The 23,152-nt window shown below is 39.5% G+C and overlaps 1 gene segment (V, D, J or C); it reads right to left on the bottom strand.

The window, feature by feature from the left end:
* Positions 1–493: 493 nt before the first annotated feature.
* LOC136628918 (Ig mu chain C region-like) overlaps positions 494–23,152 on the bottom strand; it is a 38,953-nt gene continuing 16,294 nt past the window's right edge. The window contains 4 exon segments of the C gene segment in view: positions 494–1,179; positions 1,960–2,289; positions 4,116–4,439; positions 4,794–5,090. Of these exon segments, the coding sequence occupies positions 791–1,179; positions 1,960–2,289; positions 4,116–4,439; positions 4,794–5,090 (1,340 nt within the window).

Genomic DNA, 23,152 nt, shown 5'->3' with positions numbered 1-23,152 from the left:
CAAATGTATGGGACCTAAAGTAACACTTAAAGAAAACTTGTCACGGTGCCCAAAAAATAAGGGCATCAACTGCTAACTGGCTAATAGGCATTATGTAACTCTACATGTCCAGCTAGAGATGAGCGAACGTACTCGTTTCGAGTAATTACTCGAACGAGCACTGTGATTTTCGAGTACTTCAGTACTCGGGAGCAAAGATTGCTTTGAGACTAGGTATACACTGTGCAGCGTCTTCTCAGACTGTAGTGACTGCACTCAGATAAGATGACAAGAACTCATGGAGAACAAGTTATTCTGATCTCGATATTCAATAGTATGGAAGAACTATAAATATTTTGGCCTTGTCACATAATTTCTATCTCACTATGGTTTCAACTTAGTAGTGATTTGTCTTTAGTCTTTCTTGCATGGGGAAGTTCTTGTAGCACAATCAATAAATGCCATATTGCACAGTGCAACAACTGTATTAATCATTGATTCTCCTTCTCTAGAATTTCTCTTTATAGAATTTATTGCAATATCAATTATTTTACAAAATATCCCCCACTTTTCCACCATAGTAAAAGGGATTTCACAAAAGGAGGTACAATTAACACAAGTAAATCAAGACAAAAGGATCAGGGAAGACATCCATTAATTTCTACAGAAAGACAGTTTTGACTTTGTTCTTGCGTATCAAATCTATTTATCAAAACCTGTTCGCAGCCATTTGTGTATCATACAGTATAAAGGGAGAAAGAATGGAAGAACATATGGTAGAAGGAAAGTAGAGGATGCTATAAGCGACATTTTAATAACAAGACAGGGTGGTATCAGACACGGTGACAGACATATTGACACTTGTTGGTTTACCGGAGTATTTGTCAATGGTGTTTCTGATAAAGTTCTTTGGGATGGATTCATGGCCCACCACGCAGCTATAGACAGATCCTGACTCCCAATCACTACACGGAATGCTCAATTTACTGTACAAGGTCCAAGTCTTCCTGTTGTCACGCATTGGTTCACTGTTGATGTATTGATCTTTGGGGACTTCCATATTATTTGTTGTCCAGCCGACGTAGATATTGTTTGGCAAATAACTACTGACCATGGCCACCACAGAGCACATTTCGTTCTTGGTTTTCTCTGGTTCAGATGGTGGAATTAGCAGAAGCACAGGTTGTGACGCCGTTGTTACTGTGTATAAAATGTATAGATTATTTAGCAATATTAACAATAAAGCTTATGATAGTAGTATAGCATTCTGATTTCCTAAAATTCACTAATTTCCCCAAAATACATTTGTTTGTAATCACGTTTTGTGTTTCCTGTTGAGACCCAGACTCATTAGGCCTGCTTCTCTTGGTACTAACATTATACTAAATTATTTTTTTAGCTGTACAATCTGCCGCTTCATCAACATAGCTGATAAACCAAGGAATTTATCACCAATTGTATGGCCAACTATAGATTGGAAGCCAAAATACTGTCACAATGTACAGTACAATGTAAATGAATGGGATTTCTGTGGCGCAGAGTGTTAGGGCAGTAGAAATGCAGTCTTAAGCTCTCTCTCATGACCTGAAGGTTGCAAGTTCAATCCCCGCATGGTTCAGGTAGCCGGCTCAAGATTGACTCAGCCTTTCATCCTTCCAAGGTTGGTAAAATGAGTGCCCAGCTTGGTGGGGGGGGGGGGGTAATAAATAAATTACCTAAAAGCGCTGCAAAATAAGTTGGCGCTATGCAAATTTAACAAGATTTATATTTATTTTCTTTCACTTACTAGCTAGTTAAATTCAGAGTATTGAAAGGTCAAGAGAAATGGAAAATATACAGGTACAGAGCAATGGACTTTTCCTTTGTTGATGAACCCTATGCTGATAAAGGTCATTGCTAAATGGTCTTCTGTCTGACTTTTGCTATGGCGCTCCATGGTTACTTGTATACAGTATATCTGAATTATAAACGGTATCTCACCTTCTCCTTTCTTGATTCTAGTAATGATTGAGTCTTGGAGGTTATAGTTCCTGTATACACAGGTAAATTCTGTATTTTTTTTCCAGATATCTGGGGAGACAGTAAGGACATTGGACACGCTGAAAGTTCCATTCTCATGCACCTGTGGGTCCTCAGTTTGCTGATTGAGAGGTGTAGATGATCCAGGAAAACTCCATTGGAATGAAGAGCTTCCATCTAAATCTTTAAGGTTAGAAGCCACACATCTAATACGAGCAATTTTATGAAGATAGAGATCTTCAATGGTGGGTGGCACGATAAACACATTAATTCCCAAACAGTTGAAGTTTTCTATTAGATAAAAGACAACAAATATTTTCACAATAGTGTATTAGAAATATGTAATATTAATATATGACATCATCTAATAGTTTTCTTGTACCAGTATCTGCCTAAATTCATATCGGATGTGAAATGGCTCCTCTAACCATATAGACAGTCATATGCCACTGAATGCCCATACTGTTTCATATACCTGCCATAGACTGCCGTAGTATAGGCATGGTTTTTGTATACAATTATATTGAAGAGTACAGTTCACTATACTGCCGTTGGAACGTTGTACAATTTGCACATATCGCTGCCAAACGTGTACTAAAATGACCCCCTTTTATCATATGATTGCACAATTGAGTTACAGGCACATTATTGTATATAGTTAGGAGATTTTAGTGCAGGAAAACATGAGCCAATGTATATATGAGTACGTATAAGGACTCCTTCACACAGGCGTATTTGCACAGCCAGAATTTGTGTGCGCAACATGCAGAGAACAGAACCCACTAATTTCAATGGGTTCGTTCACATTTCCGTATTTTGCTGTTGTGCAAAAAACCCTACAGCATGCTCTACTTTTTTGCACATTAGCGCACCAAAGGTGCACCCATTGAAGTCAATGGGGGAAGCGCAAATGTGCCCGCAATATGTAAGGAGATGCACAATACGCTGCGTATCTCCGCTGGAAAAAGAAAACATCTGGGACTCATTAGACGAATTAGCCATTTCAAGTGGTGGATCTTTGTTTGCTACGCTCAACTGAACATGCCCTGCGGGCGTAAAAGGTACTGCACAATATGCCGACATGCTCGCGAAAAAGCATAGCTCCAATACGTTGTGCTGAGGTGTATGCATTATGCACATGTGCTCTGTGAAGGAGCCGTAGAGTTGATAAATCCATAGCACGATCTATTATCATAATGGTTGGAAATTTCCGTCTCTTTCATTTATGTACAGTTAATTAAAAATGTTTAGAGATTAAGGCCGCTTGTCCATGGGCGGTGCATTTTAACGCAAGTGGATTTCCGCCGCGGGAGAACACTTAGGTCACCGCGAATAACCTATTACTATGATAGGTTCATCACGGAAAATCGCGGCGTGCCATGATTTTTATACAAGAGCGGAAAATCACGGCGGATTTCCACTCGTGTACATCGAGCTGCCCTTTCCATAGTTATCCTATGGAAAGCGTTTCATGCATTACCCGCGTGCAGATTATCGCCGCGAAGAACGCAATGAAGAATCGCCCGTGGACAGGAGGCATTAGACTTTATTTCAGTTAATACAATCTTTTTGTACCTCAGGAACATTGAAAAAAATTCTTTTGACTTTGAAATGTTACAAAAGCAGGTGAAATAACCTAATAATTGCATTTTACAAAGGCTGGGGTGACGCGGGTCGTATCCAAGGCGGAAATCTTGTGGTTTCCACCTGGAAAGCGCACGGAAAAACCCGCGGCACTTGGTCACGGGTTTTGGAGCGGCTTGGCCGCATGCTTTTCCATTGCGGCCGGCGCTGCCATAGGGAGGAGCGCGGCTGCAGCAGGAACAAAAAAAATAGACATGCTGCGGCCAGGGAATCCGCGCCTCAGCGCCAGCTTTTGCCGGCTTTGCCGTGATGGATTGGCCGTCCCGTGTGGATGAGATTTTTTAAACAGAGTATGAATAGTAAAAAAAAAAATCACTGGTTCGTGCACAAATATGCTCCGTAGCGGTGAGCGTATTTGTGCATTCGCCCATGTGTTGGAGCCCTTTGAAAATCTATGCTGAAGCCAAGAGTGACTATTTATTTGAATGCATCTCTGACAGAAGGGCTACCATTCAATTTTCATCATTCTTTACCTGAACATTTCCTGATTGTGTCTTCAGCTGATTTCCCTGTGGTCAAATCTGTCGCACGACATTTCACTTGAACGCCATTGTTCCAATTAGCCTTACTAATGGTCACGGTGCTAGACTTAACATAAAATAAGCTCTGGGTTTTCCCCAGATCATTTTGGTATTCTGATAATGTCTGCTCCTGACCATTGATAAACCATTGCAGTTTGGCTTTTGTGGAGGTTAGATTATACACCTGGCAAGTGAGCTCTATTTGACCATTACTGCTTTCAGGGCAGGTTCCTTGCCAAAGGTGGACACTCGGTTCTTTGGGTTGAACATCACAAGCTGAGGGGTAGAAGACATGAATTAATTTTTGTTTTAGAAATACAGTCTAATGAGTAACACTTTTACACACATGCTAACAGTATGTTCACAAGCAGCATAAAAGCCGCAAATTTTCTGCACGGAAAAACCTCAGCATTTATTATACGAGCCATGTGGACAGGATTTTAGCAAATTTCATTCATTCATGCTCCAAAAAAAACAAAAAACCTCCATACGAAATCTTATGCACATGGAGGTAAAGTAAAGGCCCCTTATATTACAATTTGTGCTCGAGGCCTTAATCAAAAATGAGTTTAGAGTAGTTTTATTCAGTACACTTATGTCACCCAATTTAAGATGGGACCTTTGACTTACTGTTTATGATCGTTTTCACAATGTCGATGGAGTTATGTTGAACATGGCACTTGTAAGTATTAGCTTCCCAATCGCTCTTACTGAGAGTGGTTAGAGAAAGAAGGCTTAATGCTGGAGAGTCCCCACTGAGAGAGCCTTTGAATTCCCTTACTCCAAGTAGTTGTTTTCCACTACTTGTTTCAATTTTTGAAGACACAGGGGGAGGAAAATAATATGTCAGGCATCCAAGAGTAGTGGTGGTGCCAGGATTTTCTACAAATGCAACCAGTGGGAAGACTTGGGGTTTGAATACAGTAACTGCAAGAGAAAAAAATTGAGTGATGTCATAAACTGGTATTGAATTGTACAAAAAAAGTTATACAGAATAAACACTAGAAGCATTTTTATGACCTTTACTGCTACTTATATAGCTAAAATGTATCCTGGGATGCTAAACATAGATTCTTATCCCTAATGTTAGTCTGTGCCTGTTATGTGGCTCAAAATCTAGCTTCAAGCACAGAAAGGCCATTTTTCACAAACCTCCAGTCAGCCTATTATTTGAAGTTTGAGATATAACTGAGTATCCATAGGAAACAAACACGTATACAAGGAGAACATACAAACTCCATGTATATAGTGTCCCTGGTCAGATTTCCACCCAGGACCTCAGTGCTTTAAGACAACCACTGAACTATCAAGCTTCTCACTCAGTGCGCACATTTAATGTAGGGGATGTTTTGTAAATGTAATTGGTGGCATATCTTTAGGACCTTATTGGGAAAATGGGCCTGTGGCCACAAAGAGAGTCAGTAGATTGCTGGTATTTACTGAAAAAGGTTGTCCTACAATGGATATTGATCGCCTATCTATAGATTAGGTGATAAGTGTCTGATCGCTGGGTAGACCACCTTTGCAACTCTGCAGATCACTAGAAAGGAGGACACAACTCTCATGACCACAGTGAGGAGGAGTTTGAATCAAGTGATGGAAGAGCCTACTCAGTGTGGCTACATTCAAATTGTATGGGGGTGACAGACATGTTTCCAATCAGCCTCAGAGATATTCAAGCGAGATGCATGCTTCATCAGTGCTTCATTCAAATTTCTCATGACAGATATGCTTGGGACCCCCCTCCAGTTCTATTGATTGGAGAGGTTGGCAGTGGTAGAGTCTTCCCAGTGATCACACACTTAGTACCTATCTTGAAGCAGGTGATTAATATCCATATTGGGGCAACGCCTTTAAACAGTCATGTGTCTGACTCTCTGTCTTGTTTTATAGAGATTCCTTTTAAGCGTGTGCCATGTACACTAGTCAGAAGTCATCTAATTATCACTGGAAGGCCCGAATTACAATGAAAGGTAACACCTCTATTATAAATCCATAGGCAGATAACATGGTCACATAATTGACAATAGGTGACACATCAACTCTTCCTTCCTTTTCTTACTCCCTGCACACTCTACCAAAACTTTGTTGTGGTCAAAAAAATTGACTGATAGGAATTTGCAGGGAAGAAGGGTTAATCAGCCTATCAGTCCAGCATACTAATGGTTCTTCTATAGAGAGAGACTAAAGGCCATTTTACATGCAAAGATAATCTTTCAAATGACTGAAAGATTGAAAGATTCAGCGATCTATTTGCATAAAGTGTTAATGCCCATTAATGTCCATTAACACTTTACCATCTTCATTTGCATGTAAAAGGACCTTCACAAGTTGTTTGCAGAGTCGGGCATGTGTTTAAATACACAACCAGCTATATAAACTGCTGCTAGAACATTTCATTGTTCTCCTCGCGGCTAGTGCAAACATGCTGCGAGGAGAACATCTTTTGAAAGATGAATGAAATACATTCAAATGGAATGTATCTGCTCAGTGTTACAGAAGTGTGAACAATGGATTTTAAGTGAATTAAAATCCATCGTTTAAACGAAAAGTGCACGATGCCCATGTTTACACGTAACAATTATTGCTTATTTTCGGCTGTTTGGACTAATTTTGAGCAATACTTTTTGCGTGTAAAAGGATCTTTAGACTGCAGTTTCTATATACAGTGATATGTAGAAGCTACAGAAAACATGGTGGACTTCATTAAATCTGAGGCATTTTATGACTTGACAAGATCATGCCCCCTTTTCTAGATACATTTGTAAAAAAATTAAGTATCTAGAACAGATAATGCGGTGCACGGTATTTGTGCCAGTTTTTGTTACATTTGTAGGCAGAATTCTGATGCATTTTCGTAGTAAATCTGCCCATTTTCTGTCCTTTGTTTCCTGGTTTTCATATGTCCAGGTGTCTATTGTAAAGCAAATTTCTTCATTTGTTGCAACAGCTTAGTCAAGATGGCTGCGTCCATTATAATATAAAACAAATACAAGAGATTCTGTTTTTGAAAAGAAACATTAACCCTTTCCAATCCACTGTCTGACGTCTAAAGACATTCTGATTGAAGGCTGTACAGCTCTGATGTCGGAAGACGTCCGGCAGGGTATTCTTACTGTAGATTACTGGCCGCTCTGTTGTTGGGGGCCTCTCCAGCATGTCCCATACTGCAGTACTGGCTCTAGCTAGAAGATGGTGCCATTGTATGATGGCAGAAAGAGAAAGCCCCCTAGGAAACCCTGAATCCAAAATTGGATTGCAAAGGGTTAAGCTGCATATCGCACTATTTTTTTCTGTCAAAATGACAGACAGCTCAGCGGAACCCAACAGACGCCATTATAAGTCAGTGAGTCCATCAAGATTAGTTAGTTTATTTCTTGTATTGTAGTTTTAAATAAAAACAAAAAATGCAGATGTGAACAGAGAATAACCATTAAAGAAAAAATAATAAGTAGGGTATTTTTTAAGGGTGGTTGCTCAGGTTAGGTTTTTGATGCAGTTTTTTTGAGCCAAAGCCAGAAGTGGATCCAACAAGAAGGAGACATATAAGTTCTTCCTCTTAATAACTTTTGTATCTACTTCAGTATTTGGCTCAAAAATTGCATGAAAAACTGTTACAAAAACCCGTGTGTGAAACACCCTCAAAATGGTCAATTCCATTTGTGCCTTACTGATCAGAGGGCACCTATTTAGGGTAATCTCCAAGTGAATCTCTGGTTTTATCACTATGTTGTTTCTAGATCCAAATTCATGCTCTGATGACCTTTTTAAGATATCCTTAGGCTTATTTCACACAAACATTTTATCGTGGATATTTTGCCACTAGAGATGAGCGAATCTACTCGGTTCGGGTGTTTTTGACATCGAGCACCGCTTTTTCCGAGTAACTCACTACTTGGATGAAAAGATTCGGGGGGACTCGGGGGTGAGCGGGGGGTTGCAGAGGGGAGGGGGGGAGAGAGAGAGAGCTCCCCCCTGTTCCCCACTGCTACCCCTCGCTCCACCACACCGCCCCCCAACTGAAAATCGCAACCATCTGAAACATTGGATTTCAATGCATTAATTCAGATAGCTGCTTTTTAGTTATGTAAAAACATTGTGGCCATGATAATAGGACATCATGGCTGAATACGCTGGGCAATGTTCTGACACAGCCATAAAAGATAGGTCTTGCCCTATCTTTTGGCCACAATCAGATGGCAGCTCCCATAGGCTTCTTTGGGAGCTGCCAGCAAAGGGAGTTTAGCAGCAGCTAGTGCTGCTAAACGATGTCAGCTGGCTTTATTGAGGCATTAGAAGTCTTTTAGCAGATTTATGCTCCCGACTATGTGAATGGGTGGGAAAATGCGAGAATTAGCTGCGACTTGGTCGTAGCTTTTTCTCATTCATGTGTTTTTCAGCTGTGATGTGGCCCGGCCGAAAAAACACATCGCCCATGTGAAAAAAGCCTTATAGTGGTCAACACTATGGTTTTCTGATACAGAGTAAAAAAATCCCCGGTATAGCCATGTATTTTAAAGCTAACATGTCTCCACTAGAGGGAGCATGTGAACTTACTGCATACTGTGTTATCACTAAGTTTAATGTTTAACAGTATGTAATAATAACCTTCTAAACTCCCTCTAGTGGACGCTGCAGGCAACCAGGCATGTTAAGTGTTAAAGCAGTTTTCCAGGAATAAAGTACTGATGACTTATCTTCAAGATAGGTCATCAATAGTTGATCAGTGAGAGTCTGTCACTTTAGAGCCCCGCTGTCACTTCGTTGATCAGAAAATTACAGCATGTTCTATTTTTCTGCAAGTCCGTGGAAATCCTTCCCATTATTTCCAATGGGTAAGAAAAATATTTGCATCACTATAGCATGTACATGCGAGTGCGTTGTGATTTTTAATTTTCCCTATTGAAAATACATATGTGAAAAATGCGTGTCATAATCACATGTTCAGCGATGTGATACGATTTTCTTGCAAATTGCACCACAATCGCATAGAAAAATCACAATTTAACAAGTGCGGTATTGGTCCAATGTCTTGGGCCGATATCGCATTCACCCGTGTAAAGATGGCCTAAAGCTTGCCTGTGCTAACCGGTCTTGCCAGCTACCTATTACATAGCACATAAATATTGAGTATTTAATACTGGAGGTCCCCATTATACTAGGAAGATACGGCATAACCAGCAGATCTCAAGCTAAAAGATTGGGCAGAAATCTTTCCCATTTATACTTAGTAACTCAGTTACCTAATCTCATGAGCTAGCTATTGCATACTGGCTAACTGTTATATAATTACTAGCACAGGTCCAGTGGGTGCTAAGAACACATAGTCCTAAAGCCAGGGGCAGAGACCTGGCCTGTGCTAATCATTTATACCTAAACATACCATCTAGTTATTGCATGCCAGCTAGCTACTATATACTGCATCTAGTGGATGCTGGAAAAACATGGCCCTAGTACTCATGGCTAAAGCCAAAATCATGGGCAGAGATCTGAACTGCGCTAACCTTTTATATTTAGTAGATGGATTATCTCAACTCATCAGCTAGTTATTTAGTACCGGCTAGCTATAATACACTATTATCAATAACTACTGGGAAGAAATGGTCCTAGTCCTCACCACTAAAGCTAAAACCATGGGCAGAGATATGGCACATGCTAAATCTTATATTCAGTGGATCAAATATCTAAACACACCAATTAGCTATTGATTGCATACCGGCTAGCTACTATGTCCTAATCCTCAACATAAAGGCTGTTTTCACAGGGCTGAGAAAAGCTTGCATGGATATGAACCCCATTCTTTTGAATACACATGAGCACTTTTTTCCCGCATTGCACTGCGATGTGAAGTGGGAATTAAATCACAGCACGTCCTATCTTTGGGCGTGTGCCCTTGCATCGCCCATTATTTTTAATGGGGCCGGTGGCAGTATTGCACCACGGGCTAGGTGCATGAGAGTGCAATGCGAGGTCTCCCCATTGAAAACAATGGGAGACACTCTGCGATCCTGTAAGCTGTGGTGGAGGATCACTACTTTTCGGAAGTGATACGAGGTGGTTATGATATAAAAACGCCTCACATTCACGGGGATAGCGCATGTTGGTGAGCACGATATCGGGCCATGATTCACGACCCGATATTGCACGCGCCCATGTGAAGATAGCTTTAAACTCAAACCATGGGCAGAGATCAGACCTGTGCTAACCTTTTGTATTCAGTTGATCAAATACCCAAGCCAATCAGCTAGCTTTTGCATACTGGTTAGATACTATATAATTACTAGCATAGGTCCAGCAGACACTAGAATATATGGTCCTAATCCTGACCATCGAATATCATGGGCAGAGATCTGATCTGTCCTAGTCCCTTATATTCAGTAGATTAATTATGACAACACACCAGCTAACTATTGCATACCAGCTAGCTACTATATGCTGCATCCAATGGATATTAGAAGATGCAGTCCCACTCCTCACCACTAGAAACCATCAAGCAGAGATCTGAACTATGCTTACCATTTATATTTAGTATGTCAATTACCCTAGCTGACTGGCTAGTTACTGTATACTATAACCTATGGATACTAGGAAAAGAACATGGTCCTAGTCCTCACTACTAAAGCCAATATGATGGGCAGAGATCTGGCATGTGCTATCCTTTATATTCAGAGGATCAGTTACCTAAGCTCCCCAGCTAGCTATAGCATACTGGCTAAATGCTATATAATTATTAGTATAATTACCCCAGCACACCAGCTAGCTATTGCATACAGGCTAGCTACTATATAATATATCAAATGGCTACTACAAAGATATGGTCCTAATCCTCACCGCTAGAAACCATCAGGCAGAGATCTGACCTATGCTAAACATTAACTACTTCAACTTACCGACTAGCTACTATATAATTTAACCAATGGATACTAGGAAAAGATTATTCTAGCCCTCATCACTAAAGCCAACATTGTGGGCAGAGATCTGGTATGTTGTTATCATTCATATTCAGTGAATCAAATACCTAAGCCTACCATCTATCTATTATATACTAGCTAGCTACTATATAATTACTAGCACAGGTCGAACGGATGCTAGAATAGATGGTCCTAATCCTTACCACTGAATACCATGGGTAGAAATCTAATTTGTGCAAACCATTTATATTCAGTACAGTAGAGTAATTACCCCTGCACACCATCTAGCTACTATATACTATAGCCAATGGCTACTAGGAAGATATGGTCCTAATCCTCACCACTAGAAACCACTGGCCAGAGATCTGACATGTGTTAACCATTTATTATACCAGCTCACCAACTAGCTACTGTAGACTATAACCTATGGATACTAGGAAAAGATGGTCCTACTTCTCTCCACTAAGGCCAATATGATGGACCGAGGTCTGGCTCATGCTAGCCTTTTATATTCAGTAGATCAGTTACCTAGGCTCACCAACTAGCTATTTTGTGCCACTTAGCTATCCTATATTATATTCAATAGATATTAGAAAAAGATGATTCTAATCATCACAGCTAAAGCTAGAACCATGGACAGTGATCTGGCATGTGCTAACCATTTATATTCAGTGAATCAAATACCTAGGCTCATGAGCAAGCTATTACATACTGGCTAACTACTATATTATTATTAGCAGTATAATTACCCCAGCACACCAGCTAGCTATTGCATACTGGCTAGCTACTATATCCAATGAATACTATGAAGATATGTTACTAATCCTCACCATTACAAACCATTAGGCAGAGATCTGACCTGTGCTAAACATATACACCTCAGCTCACCGGCTAGCAACTATATACTATAACTGATGGATACTAGGAAAAGATGATTCTAGTCCTCAAAGCCAATACTATAAGCAGAGATCTGGCATGTTCTAATCATTCATATTTAGTGGATTAAATACCTATGGTCACCAACTAGCTATTACATACCAGCTAGCTACTATATACTTACTACCACAGGTCCAATAGATGCTAGAATAGATGGTCCTAATCCTGACCACTGAATACCATGAGTAGAATTCTGATTTGTGGAAACCATTAATAATCAGTAGAGTAATTATCCCAACACACCATCTAGCTGCTATATACTATAGCCAATGGCTACTAGGAAGATATGGTCCTAATCCTCACCACTAGAAACCATTGGCCAGAGATCTGACATGTGTTAACCATTTATTACCCCAGCTCACCGACTAGCTACAGTATACTATGACCTCTTTTTATGCTTGAAAAGGGCGACTAGTAAATGCTGCCAAAACGCGTTGCATTGTAATAAAGTGAATGTAATACGGACCATTGAGTCCCGTTTTCATCCCTTGGAGTCCGTGAGCGCTGGGATTTTGGCTTTTTCTGCTTGCTACTATGCATACTAGGAAAAGATGGTCCTAGTCCTCACCACTAAAGTCAATATGATAGACCAAGGTCTAGCTTGTGCTAGCCTTTTATATTCAGTAGACCAGTTACCTAAGCTCACCAGCTAGCTATTTTGTATCACATAGCTATTCTATACTATAACCTATGGATACTAGAAAAAGGCGTTCTTGGTCCTCACCACTAAAGCTAAAACCATGGGCAGAGATCTAGCATGTGCTTACCATTTTTATTCAGTGGATCAAATACCTAAGCTCACCAGCTAGCCATAGCATACTGGCTAAATACTATATAATTATTACTGTAATTACCCCAGCACACCAGCTAGCTATTGCATACTGGCTAGCTACTATACACTATATCCAATGAATACTATGAATATAGGGTCCTAATCCTCCCCACTAGAAACAATCAGGCAGAGATCTGACCTGTGATAAGCATTTACAACTTCAGCTCACCTGCTAGCTACTATATACTATAACTTATGGGTACTAGGAAAAGATGGTCCTAGTCCTCACTACTAAAGGCAATATGATGGGCAGAGATCTGGCATGTGCTAAAAATTTATATTCAGTGGGTCAAATACCTAAGCTCACCAGCTAGGTATAGCATACTGGCTAAATACTATATAATTATTAGTATAATTACCCCAGCACACCAGCTAGCTATTGCATACTGGCTAGCTACTATATACTTTATCCAATGAATACTATGAAGATATGGTCCTAATCCTCACCACTAGAAACAATCAGGCAGAGATCTGAATTGTGCTATATAGTTACTACTTCAGCTCACCGGCTAGCTACTACTGTATATACTGTACTGTACACTATAGCCTATGGATACTAAGAAAAGATGGTCCTAGTTCTCTCCACTAAGGCCAATATTATGGACTGAGGTCTGGCTCGTGCTAGCCTTTTATATTCAGTAGATCAGTTACTTAAGCTCACCAACTAGCTATTTTGCACCACCTAGCTATCCTATATTATATTCAATAGATATTAGTAAGAGAGGATTCTAATCATCACAGCTAAAGCTAAAACCATGGGCAGTGATCTGGCATGTGCTAACCATTTATATTCAGTGAATCAAATACCTAGGCTCATGAGCAAGCTATTACATACTGGCTAACTACTATATTATTATTAGCAGTATAATTACCCCAGCACACCAGCTAGCTATTGCATACTGGCTAGCTACTATATCCAATGAATACTATGAAGATATGTTACTAATCCTCACCATAACAAACCATTAGGCAGAGATCTGACCTGTGCTAAACATATACACCTCAGCTCACCGGCTAGCAACTATATACTATAACCGATGGATACTAGGAAAAGATGATTCTAGTCCTCATTACCAAAGCCAGTACTATGAGCAGAGAACTGGCATGTTCTAATCATTCATATTTAGTGGATCAAATACCTAAGCTGACCAACTAGCTATTACATACTAGCTAGCTACTATATAATTACTAGCACAGGTCCAATAGATGCTAGAATAGATGGTCCTAATCCTGACCACTAAATACCATGAGTAGAAATCTGATTTGTGGAAACCATTAATAATCAGTAGAGTAATTACCCCAGCACACCATCTAGCTACTATATAATATAGCTAATCGCTACTTGGAAGATATGGTCCTAATCACCACTAGAAACCATTGGCCAGAGATCTGACATGTTTTTACCATTTATAACCCCAGCTCACTGACTAGCTACAGTATACTATAACCTATGGATACTAGGAAAGGATGGTCCTAGACCTCACCACTAAAGTCAATACGATAGACCAAGGTCTAGCTTGTGCTAGCCTTTTATATTCAGTAGACCAGTTACCTAAGCTCACCAGCTAGCTATTTGTATCACATAGCTATTCTATACTATAACCTATGGATACTAGAAAAAGACATTCTTGATCCTCACCACTAAAGCTAAAACCATGGACAGGGATCTAGCATGTGCTAACCATTTTTATTCAGTGGATCAAATACCTAAGCTCACCAGCTAGCCATAGCATACTGGCTAAATACTATATAATTATTACTGTAATTACCCCAGCACACCAGCTAGCTATTGCATACTGGCTAGCTACTTTATACTATATCCAATGAATACTATGAAGGTATGGTCCTAATCCTCACCACTAGAAACAATCAGGCAGAGATCTGACCTGTGCTAAACATTTACTACTTCAGCTCACTGGCTAGCTACTACTGTATATACTGTACTGTACACTATAGCCTATGGATACTAGGAAAAGATGCTCCTACTACTCACCATCAAAGCCAATACTATGAGCAAGGATCTGGCATGTGCTAATCATTCATATTCAGTGGATCAAATACCTAAGCTCACCAACTAGCTATTACATACCAGCTAGCTACGATATAATTACTAGCACTGGTCAAACAGATACTATAATAGATGGTCCTAATCCTGACCACTGAATACTATGGGCAGAGACTTTATCTGTGATATCCAATTATATTCAGTAGAGTAATTACCCCAGCATGCCAGCTAGCTATTGCTCACTGGCTAGCTACTACTAGTATATCCAATGAATGCTAGGAGGATATGGTTCCAATTCTCACCAATAAAAAACCACAAGGCAGATATCTGGCCTGTACTAACTATTTATATTCAGTAGATCAATTATCCCAGCTCACCAGTAAGTTATTACATACTGTCTAGCTACCACATACTATATACATATGTCCAATACATAATAGGAAGAGAGCGTATAACTAAAGTTAAAACCAATTACAAAAATGTGGCCTTTGCTAATCATTTATATGCAGTGCATCAAATACCTAAGCCCACCAGCTAGTGTTTGTGTACTGGCTAAACACTATAAAATCAGTAGCACAGGTCCTATTGGATACCAAGGAAAGATGGTCCTAATCCTCACCACTTATTACCATGGGCAGAGATGTGGCCCGTACTAACCATTTATATTTAGTACATCAAATACCTAAGCTCAGCAGCCAGCTATTGCGTTACGGGTAGCTACTGCATAACTACTATTATAAGTAGATGGATACTAAGAAAAGATGGTTCTAATCCTCACCACTAATGTCCAAAGTCCAAAAGAGGTGCACTGCGGTGATGGAGCTTTCCGTCTCTTGTACTCTTCACCACTACAACTAAGACAGCAGACAAAAATCCTACTTCTGCTAGCCATTTAGATCTATGTTCTTAATTCTTACTAGTGTTTGCTGACAAATCAGTTGGAAGGAACCTTGATTTGGATCACTCACTAGGTTTATCTGCAGCCTGTCTTGCTAAAATTATAGTAATGTGTACAGTCTGGTATCAAGATGACCAATAATTGGAGAGAAATGCAGCATGGTCTCTACAAATCCCAGCATCCCATACATGCTACTCTATATGTTGTATCACAGCTCTCACTAGCAATGTAAGCTACAGTCCTATGCTATAGTTGATCAAACCTTCAAACATATATTCCTTAAAATATCATTCTCACTATGGATCTACATTTGTAATAGCTTTAATAACTATACAACTTTAGCGGGTTCCGTTTTTACACCTAGTAATCATGTTCTTTGTGACCAGTAGTCTTTTGCTCACCAGAAGCTATGTAATTACTGATACAAATGGCAAGATCTGTAATTCTCACTAATACTGATACTGTGAGTATTATAACAGCATCTGCAGTTATTATAACTACCAGTATCTATAACTTCTACTAGTGCTAGCATATCATAAAAAAACATTACTGTTGCTCTCCAGAGCAAAATAACCATGGTGTTCACTAGTTTTACTAGTATAATTGATACTACTGCACCTTACAGTTATATAACTATATACAGTTGTATAGTTTTATACTTACCAGCCACAGGGTCACACCAATAGCTCACTATTTTTATGATAATCACTAGACTTTATCATTACATTACAGAATATATATGTATATACACATATTATGTCTCTGTTTTGTATGGAGCTGTAAAAGGGCTGCCATAGATGGCATAAGCCCTCTACTATGCCAAAATGACAAAACAATTGTGGCATGCTCAAAGAGATTCTGTTTGAATGGAGGTAAAGCATATTTGTTATGACTAGAACCCGATGGAGCCTGTATGGCAAGACATAGAATCCATATGGCTCCGTACTAAGGAGCTGTACAGCCTCTGTAGACTGCCATACCGACTCCATCCACATGGCTCTCCTGTGTGCACAAGCCCTTAGGCTCACCAACTATCTATTTGTTGCTATAGCTCCTATATCCTATATCTTATAAATATCCTATAGCTATGTGTAGAGATTTTTAATTACACATCCCTCAGTTTTAATATGTCTAGTTATTATAAAACTGCGCATTTACATAAGAACCTCATTAAGGCTTATGACTATTTAATTGCCAGAGCTGCAATCTGCCTAAAATAACTTTGCAGCTCCATTCTACAGATTGTATTAATGATGTGCACCTGGTCATATTACACCTATGATTTTAAAGTGCCATGCCGTAGCACCAATAAAAGTGCATAGGGTTGTTATTGTATATCCATATACCTCTATCTGATATGTACAAGGTCTACCTGATATAATATTTACAGAGCTATTCATCCCTAAAAGCATTGCTAACTACTTTGCATTGCAGATCTCACTATCTCTAGTTAGAGCTTTCTTTTTAGATGATGATATCTGATCATGAGGAAAGATTCAGAATGAATCCATAGAGGTCTTGTGAAGCTCTACATAGTTGCATCTAAAGCTTTTTATTCTTCCGTAGAACTTATGAGCACCAACAATCTTTACATTTCTTATTGGTCCACTACATGCTCAAATTATACTATAAATCCACAGATCCATATTATTCGGTAGCTCAATAGCTGCATAATGACTACTATAGCTGTTTAGTTCTGTATGTCACACCATTGCTTTACTCTATATGGGAGTCGGTAGATCTCAATCAGGCCAATGAAATTACTTTACCCTTTGGCATCATCAGGCTTAATAGACTGGAAATCATCCTCTAGCTCCTAAGATACAGAACTCTAACTATAGATGGACGTCATAAATTAAAATTGCATTGCTGCTCTATGACAATACCTATCTCTACTCCTACACTGTCCATAATACGGCTTTCACAAGTATTGATGATCTAAAGAATTTGACTAACACAAGAGAATAACTTTTTGAGAAATCACCAAAAGATACATAATATATATATATCAATTTACTAAACGCGCACATATACTTACTTCAAAGTTATGTGTTACTTTCATAAGTTTCAACCAATAGAAATGTTCCTTCACCAGTTAAGATACTAAAATGGAAATCTGTGGAGGAAATGTATTTTCTGAAATCATTGTGGACCTAAATATTCAAGAATTTTGCACAATTCTCACCTCTGGTTTGTAGATTGTTGATCATTTTCAAGACTGGTTTCAATCATATTGGAATCTTAGCTTGCAAGGTTGGTTTAGTAGAAGAAAGCTTGCAGATCATATGCCATCTTACTATTGCATGTTGCTTCTTCTTAAGAAGGAGATCTATGGTGGAATTATGCGTAGAGATCTGAGTATGTGTATGGCATAGATCTGAGTCTATTTTTGGGAATGCTGCTGGGAGGAGCGGGGTTGGTGTATAGTTATTGTGCATGTTACTATTTTGTAGGCCTGTGGTTTATGTGGTGCTCCACATCTCTGGGTATCTGTAAGACTTGAGGTATAACTGCTTCATACATGTCCCCACCAAAATATACATGCCCACTTCCTTATTTCTGTCTCATCTGATCATCAATATCAGAGCTTATCTGTGCCAAAAATGTTACTGGGCTGTCCCTTTACATTCTGAAAAAATTCTGCTAAACTTCTGTATATCCAAGATGAAACATATTTCAGTTCCCGGTGAGAGATATGGGTGGACAACGACTGCTGGTCTATTCTATAATTTTGCTACAATTAATGAAAAGTTATAATGGGTTTTAAATTTCTGAAATTGATTCCCTCTGCTTTGGTAATGCTAGTTGATGGTATAAATATTAAAGCGATCCTTCTGTTTCAGGACAAAATTCTGACCCAGGACCAGAAGGGTGGGAGAGTGGGAAATATAGCCTGTTACCTAGAGTTGTTCTTCTCTGCCACCCCTCCAGTCCACTGTTTCAGGGCTCTGTTTTCGACCATTCAAGATGGTTGCAGTAATTTTCTAGCCACCTGATGCTCACTAAACACTGCTTTCTACTTGGCCAGTGCTGATCACATAAGCAGTTCTGGCCAATCAGAGAGAAAGTATAGTGCACTGTGGGAACTAGGTAGTCTGAAGATTGTGTTGGCCTTTTTGGGCAATCACAAAAAGGACCCAAAACTGGAGGGTCATCAGAGAAGAACAACTGCAGGCAATATACCCCTTCACCCTACAGTCTTGGGACAAAATTTTGTCCTGGAACCAGAGGGTTGCTTTGAATCATAATCTATATAGATAGTATGTACCTCTGGAATCTTTGTCTAGTAAACTCTCTTTTCTTTACTCACCACCCCACCCAAGCCAAAGCTTCGCATAAACTTTAGATAGCTGCCCTCTGAATACTCATTTAGCCAACTGTTATTCCTTCCAACTTTGTAATAAACTGGAACACTTGGCTCAGCGAAGTGTTCAAGTTTACTTTAACTAGATTGACCTGATGTTCGCTATGTGAACATAAAATGTTTGGAAAAATGGTTGTAAATGTCTTAAGAACTGTCGAATGGAGGATTCGGCTTGAACTGTTTGGCATCCACGGCTTGGTCTTCCATGTTTTTGGGACATGCTAACAGTCAAACTGGTAAACACTTGATGGGAAAATCGCTTAGCAGCGCTTGACTCTCCCTAACGGCGCTGTTGACTGAAGCACAACAGCACCGCAAGACTTAACATAGGAAATTTGACCTTGCTTGACGTGTCACTCAATGTATGAAACTCTAATTTATGATTTTACGGCGATAGTGAGGATGTAACAAATCTAATGACACCGTAATCATCCACCAAAGGTCATGCAAAGGGGTCAAAGTGCGGTGCAAGAAAAAGCCTGTTGGCTTTTTTATATTAGATAGGGTAAGGGAAATAAACTGCTGATAGACTCCACTGTCAGTCGATTAAACTAGTTTATTGAAATCCACCCTGCCAAATCCTTCTTTCTTTCGACAACAGTCTTTGAAGAGAGTTGAGAGTACGATATGCACATTAATCAGCCAGTCCCACCAAAGTCAGTAGTTTTGGCCAACTTTGATCTTATGTGTTTGGGCAGTTATTACAATCACCAATGCTCACTATAAATTTTGAGCTTTATGATACTTATAGTCAGAAAATGAAGTCAGTGGTGTAGCTGCTGTCTATGGGTTGCAGGGTTACAGTTAGGCCTGGGCCCAGATGTTTCAAGGAGCCCCAAGGCACCCTGTCACATAAGAAGATGCCAATATTATAAATGTTGTTGTTATGTTGTTAGCCATTCACGACCCTCGGCGACCCTAAAGGCGAGCTTCCTCCATGTTTTTTGGTTTTGCATTGCTTCTTTCAGTTGTGTGATATCCATGCCAGTATCAGCTTTGACAGTATTATGAATAGGGCAGGTTAAATGGGGGCTATGTTACAAATTTTGCATTGGAGCCCCGGAGCTTCAAGTTTCACCTTTGATTGATAGTGAATATACAGGAAAGGAACGTGAAGATAGTTGGCTTAGTACAACAGTCTAACCTAATAAAGACATTTTCCCTTACCCTGATTTATTACTATGATTGACCCTTGATAAAGGTCTTTGAAGACTAAAAACATACAGAAAGTAATGTTTTGGGATGTTAAGATTAGAGATGAGCGAACCTACTCGGCCACGCCCCTTTTTCGCCCGAGCGCCGCGATTTTCGAGTACTTCTGTACTCGGGTGAAAAGATTCGAGGGGCGCCGTGGGTGAGTGGGGGGTTGCAGCGGGGAGTGGGGAGGAGAGGGAGAGAGAGAGGGCTCCCCCCTGTTCCCCGCTGCTACCCCCGCTCCGCCACGCCTCCCCCCGCCCCCCGGCGCCCCCCGAATCTTTTCACCCCAGTACGGAAGTACTCGAAAATCGTGGTGCTCGATCGAGTAATTACTCGAAACGAGTAGGTTCACTCATTTCTAGTTAAGATGTAATTTAAAATATTTTATTACACAATTACATTACTATTTGGTGGCGGTAGTAAAAAGGATAGGGATATGACAGGTATATGTTATTTTATGGAAAACCGAATGGTTATCACCATTATATAACGAAAATGAAAGTGCATTATTTATTTAAAACCTAATTTGACCCTTGAGGCAGGGCAGAGCTGCTAAATGTAGACAAGCAAAAGGAAAATCGTCATCTTCCATTCTTCCCAAATGAAAGAAGTGCACAACCACCAACAGTCTTTGTAGAGGGGGCCATGCAAGAAATTTTCAGACATTTTCCACCATAGACAAGTATTTGTGGAGGTTTCTGTAACTCCCAATGATGCACTGTACTTTGTTAGGTAAGTAAATGCATATACATTTTTGCATCAGGTGTCCATCTTGTATGTCTCTGTCATCCCATTGTCCTTTTCTCTTAACAAGAATTTCATAGATATGCAATAATTGTTCAAGAGCCTCCGGAGATAAAGGTGAAGAATCCAGACTGATGGACGATGTCAGCATGGCTTGTTCCTCAGCAAGGACTTATGTTCCTAAATATTTATCCTAAATATCTTATTGCTTATAGATTTCTGTACTTCTATTTTGAGAAGCCTATTATGCATGGTGCCACTCCACTTGGGAGAAGTCTGCCTGGTGACTCAGATGTTAATATTCTTGTTTAGTTTTTTGAACCAATAATAATAAATGAATTATATTAAATTACAATTATTATAAGTGAGGCGTGTTCTAGCCTCGTTGCAAATGTCTTTTGATATATATATATATATATATATATATATATATATATATATATATATATATATATACTTCTGCTTGTTCATTGAATAAAGAGATGATTTCCTATCAGATCCAATGCGTGTGTGGTTTGAAAGTTACTTTGAGCTCGAACATAGGCAACTAATTTCGACCCCAAAGGCATATCTTTAGGCAATCTTTATTGCTACACTAACAACTTATACATATTATTTTTGAAGGGCATTTATTGGAGAGGTGGTTATTTATGAGGGCATTCTCTCTGTAGTTTCTGCCAGTATGAAATTTAGTGTTTATTAGCTAAATGAGGAATATATGCACGATACAGCAGCTTAGGAAGGCTCTATACTATCATCTCATCCTACTATAGCTGACTATCTAGGAGAACTAAATGGAGATACGATTTTTGATCCTCTCCTAATTAAACATCGTGCTCCCTCAGCCATTGTACTCCTATTTGCTAAACTGCAGGAGTAACAATTAGTTTTGCTTACGACAGGAGCTTACAATTTCTAAGTGTTACATTATTGAGTGCCCTCCCCTTGAAGAAATTTATGTATCTTCATGTGCCGATCAACACACTCTCATTGAGTTACAGCTCAGTGCTGATCGAACTGGCTGATATACGAGCCTCTTTTATCTTGGGCAGCATACTGTGTCCTGGATATTTCACAGACATTCACTTCCTGATGATCCGTGGGATCCACGGGGAAACGCGTTGAAGTCCCAAGTCTTATAAAGTGAAAATATGCATATGTCTATAGTGACTTTATCATATGTATGATTAATGGGGTCCTGTTTATCTCCAAATCACAACATAGCACTATGCACTAATGATCCTACGATTGGTATGATCATTATTATTTGGTTATTCTCAAACCTGCTGCAATAATTAAAGGCAACTGACACATTATTCAGCCTATTGCATCAGGATATATTTCGGATTGAGTATCCATGCTGTATACCAATAGGACACTTTAAGATCCAATATAGACTTAACAGGGCTAAATCAAACACCAACCGTATCAGATTATAAAATCAAGGTCATTCTCATATTCCCTGTATTGATGCACAAAGAGGAATGGTTATCTGCAGCATCTTATATCCAGTATCATACTGAAGATAGTATCCTAACAGCCTATTGAAGGATACGTGTGTCCGGTTGGCATCTCCTATATCATTAATCGTGATTGCCAACTAAATTCAGTGTGCTACCCATATGTTTGTTTGTTTTGTGTTTTTTTGTGTTAGGTGTGCCTTATAGAGTTATATGTTTTTAAGTGAAAATCAATAAATATTATTTTAGAATCTAGTCTAAACTATGAAAGGTATTTTGGCCAAAGTGTGTAAGCTCACAAGCCCATGTCAATGGTCCTTGTTATCTTGCGAGTCCCTACTCTAGCAGGAGAACTTAAACCCAAAAAAGGAGCCCTGCCTAAAAGCAGGGTGATCATCCCAATAGAGATGGCCCTATGCAGGAACCTAGTGGCCTGCCTCACCATAGATGGAATACAACATACACCCTGAACAGGACACTGTTCACACTAAAAGCAGACAAGGGAATAACAGCTCACACACTGAACAAGACAGGTCACACCTAATATCTGTCCACCTAACCAACACAGAACATGTCACTGTTCGCATCAACAAACAGACAATGGAATCCCACCCAGAACTTTGTGCATGCAGCAACATCAAA

The sequence above is a fragment of the Eleutherodactylus coqui genome, chromosome 5 (genome assembly GCF_035609145.1).
Source record: "Eleutherodactylus coqui strain aEleCoq1 chromosome 5, aEleCoq1.hap1, whole genome shotgun sequence".
NCBI lineage: Eukaryota > Metazoa > Chordata > Amphibia > Anura > Eleutherodactylidae > Eleutherodactylus > Eleutherodactylus coqui.
Note: the sequence above shows the minus strand (reverse complement) of the source record. Positions and strands in the feature narration are given on the sequence as shown.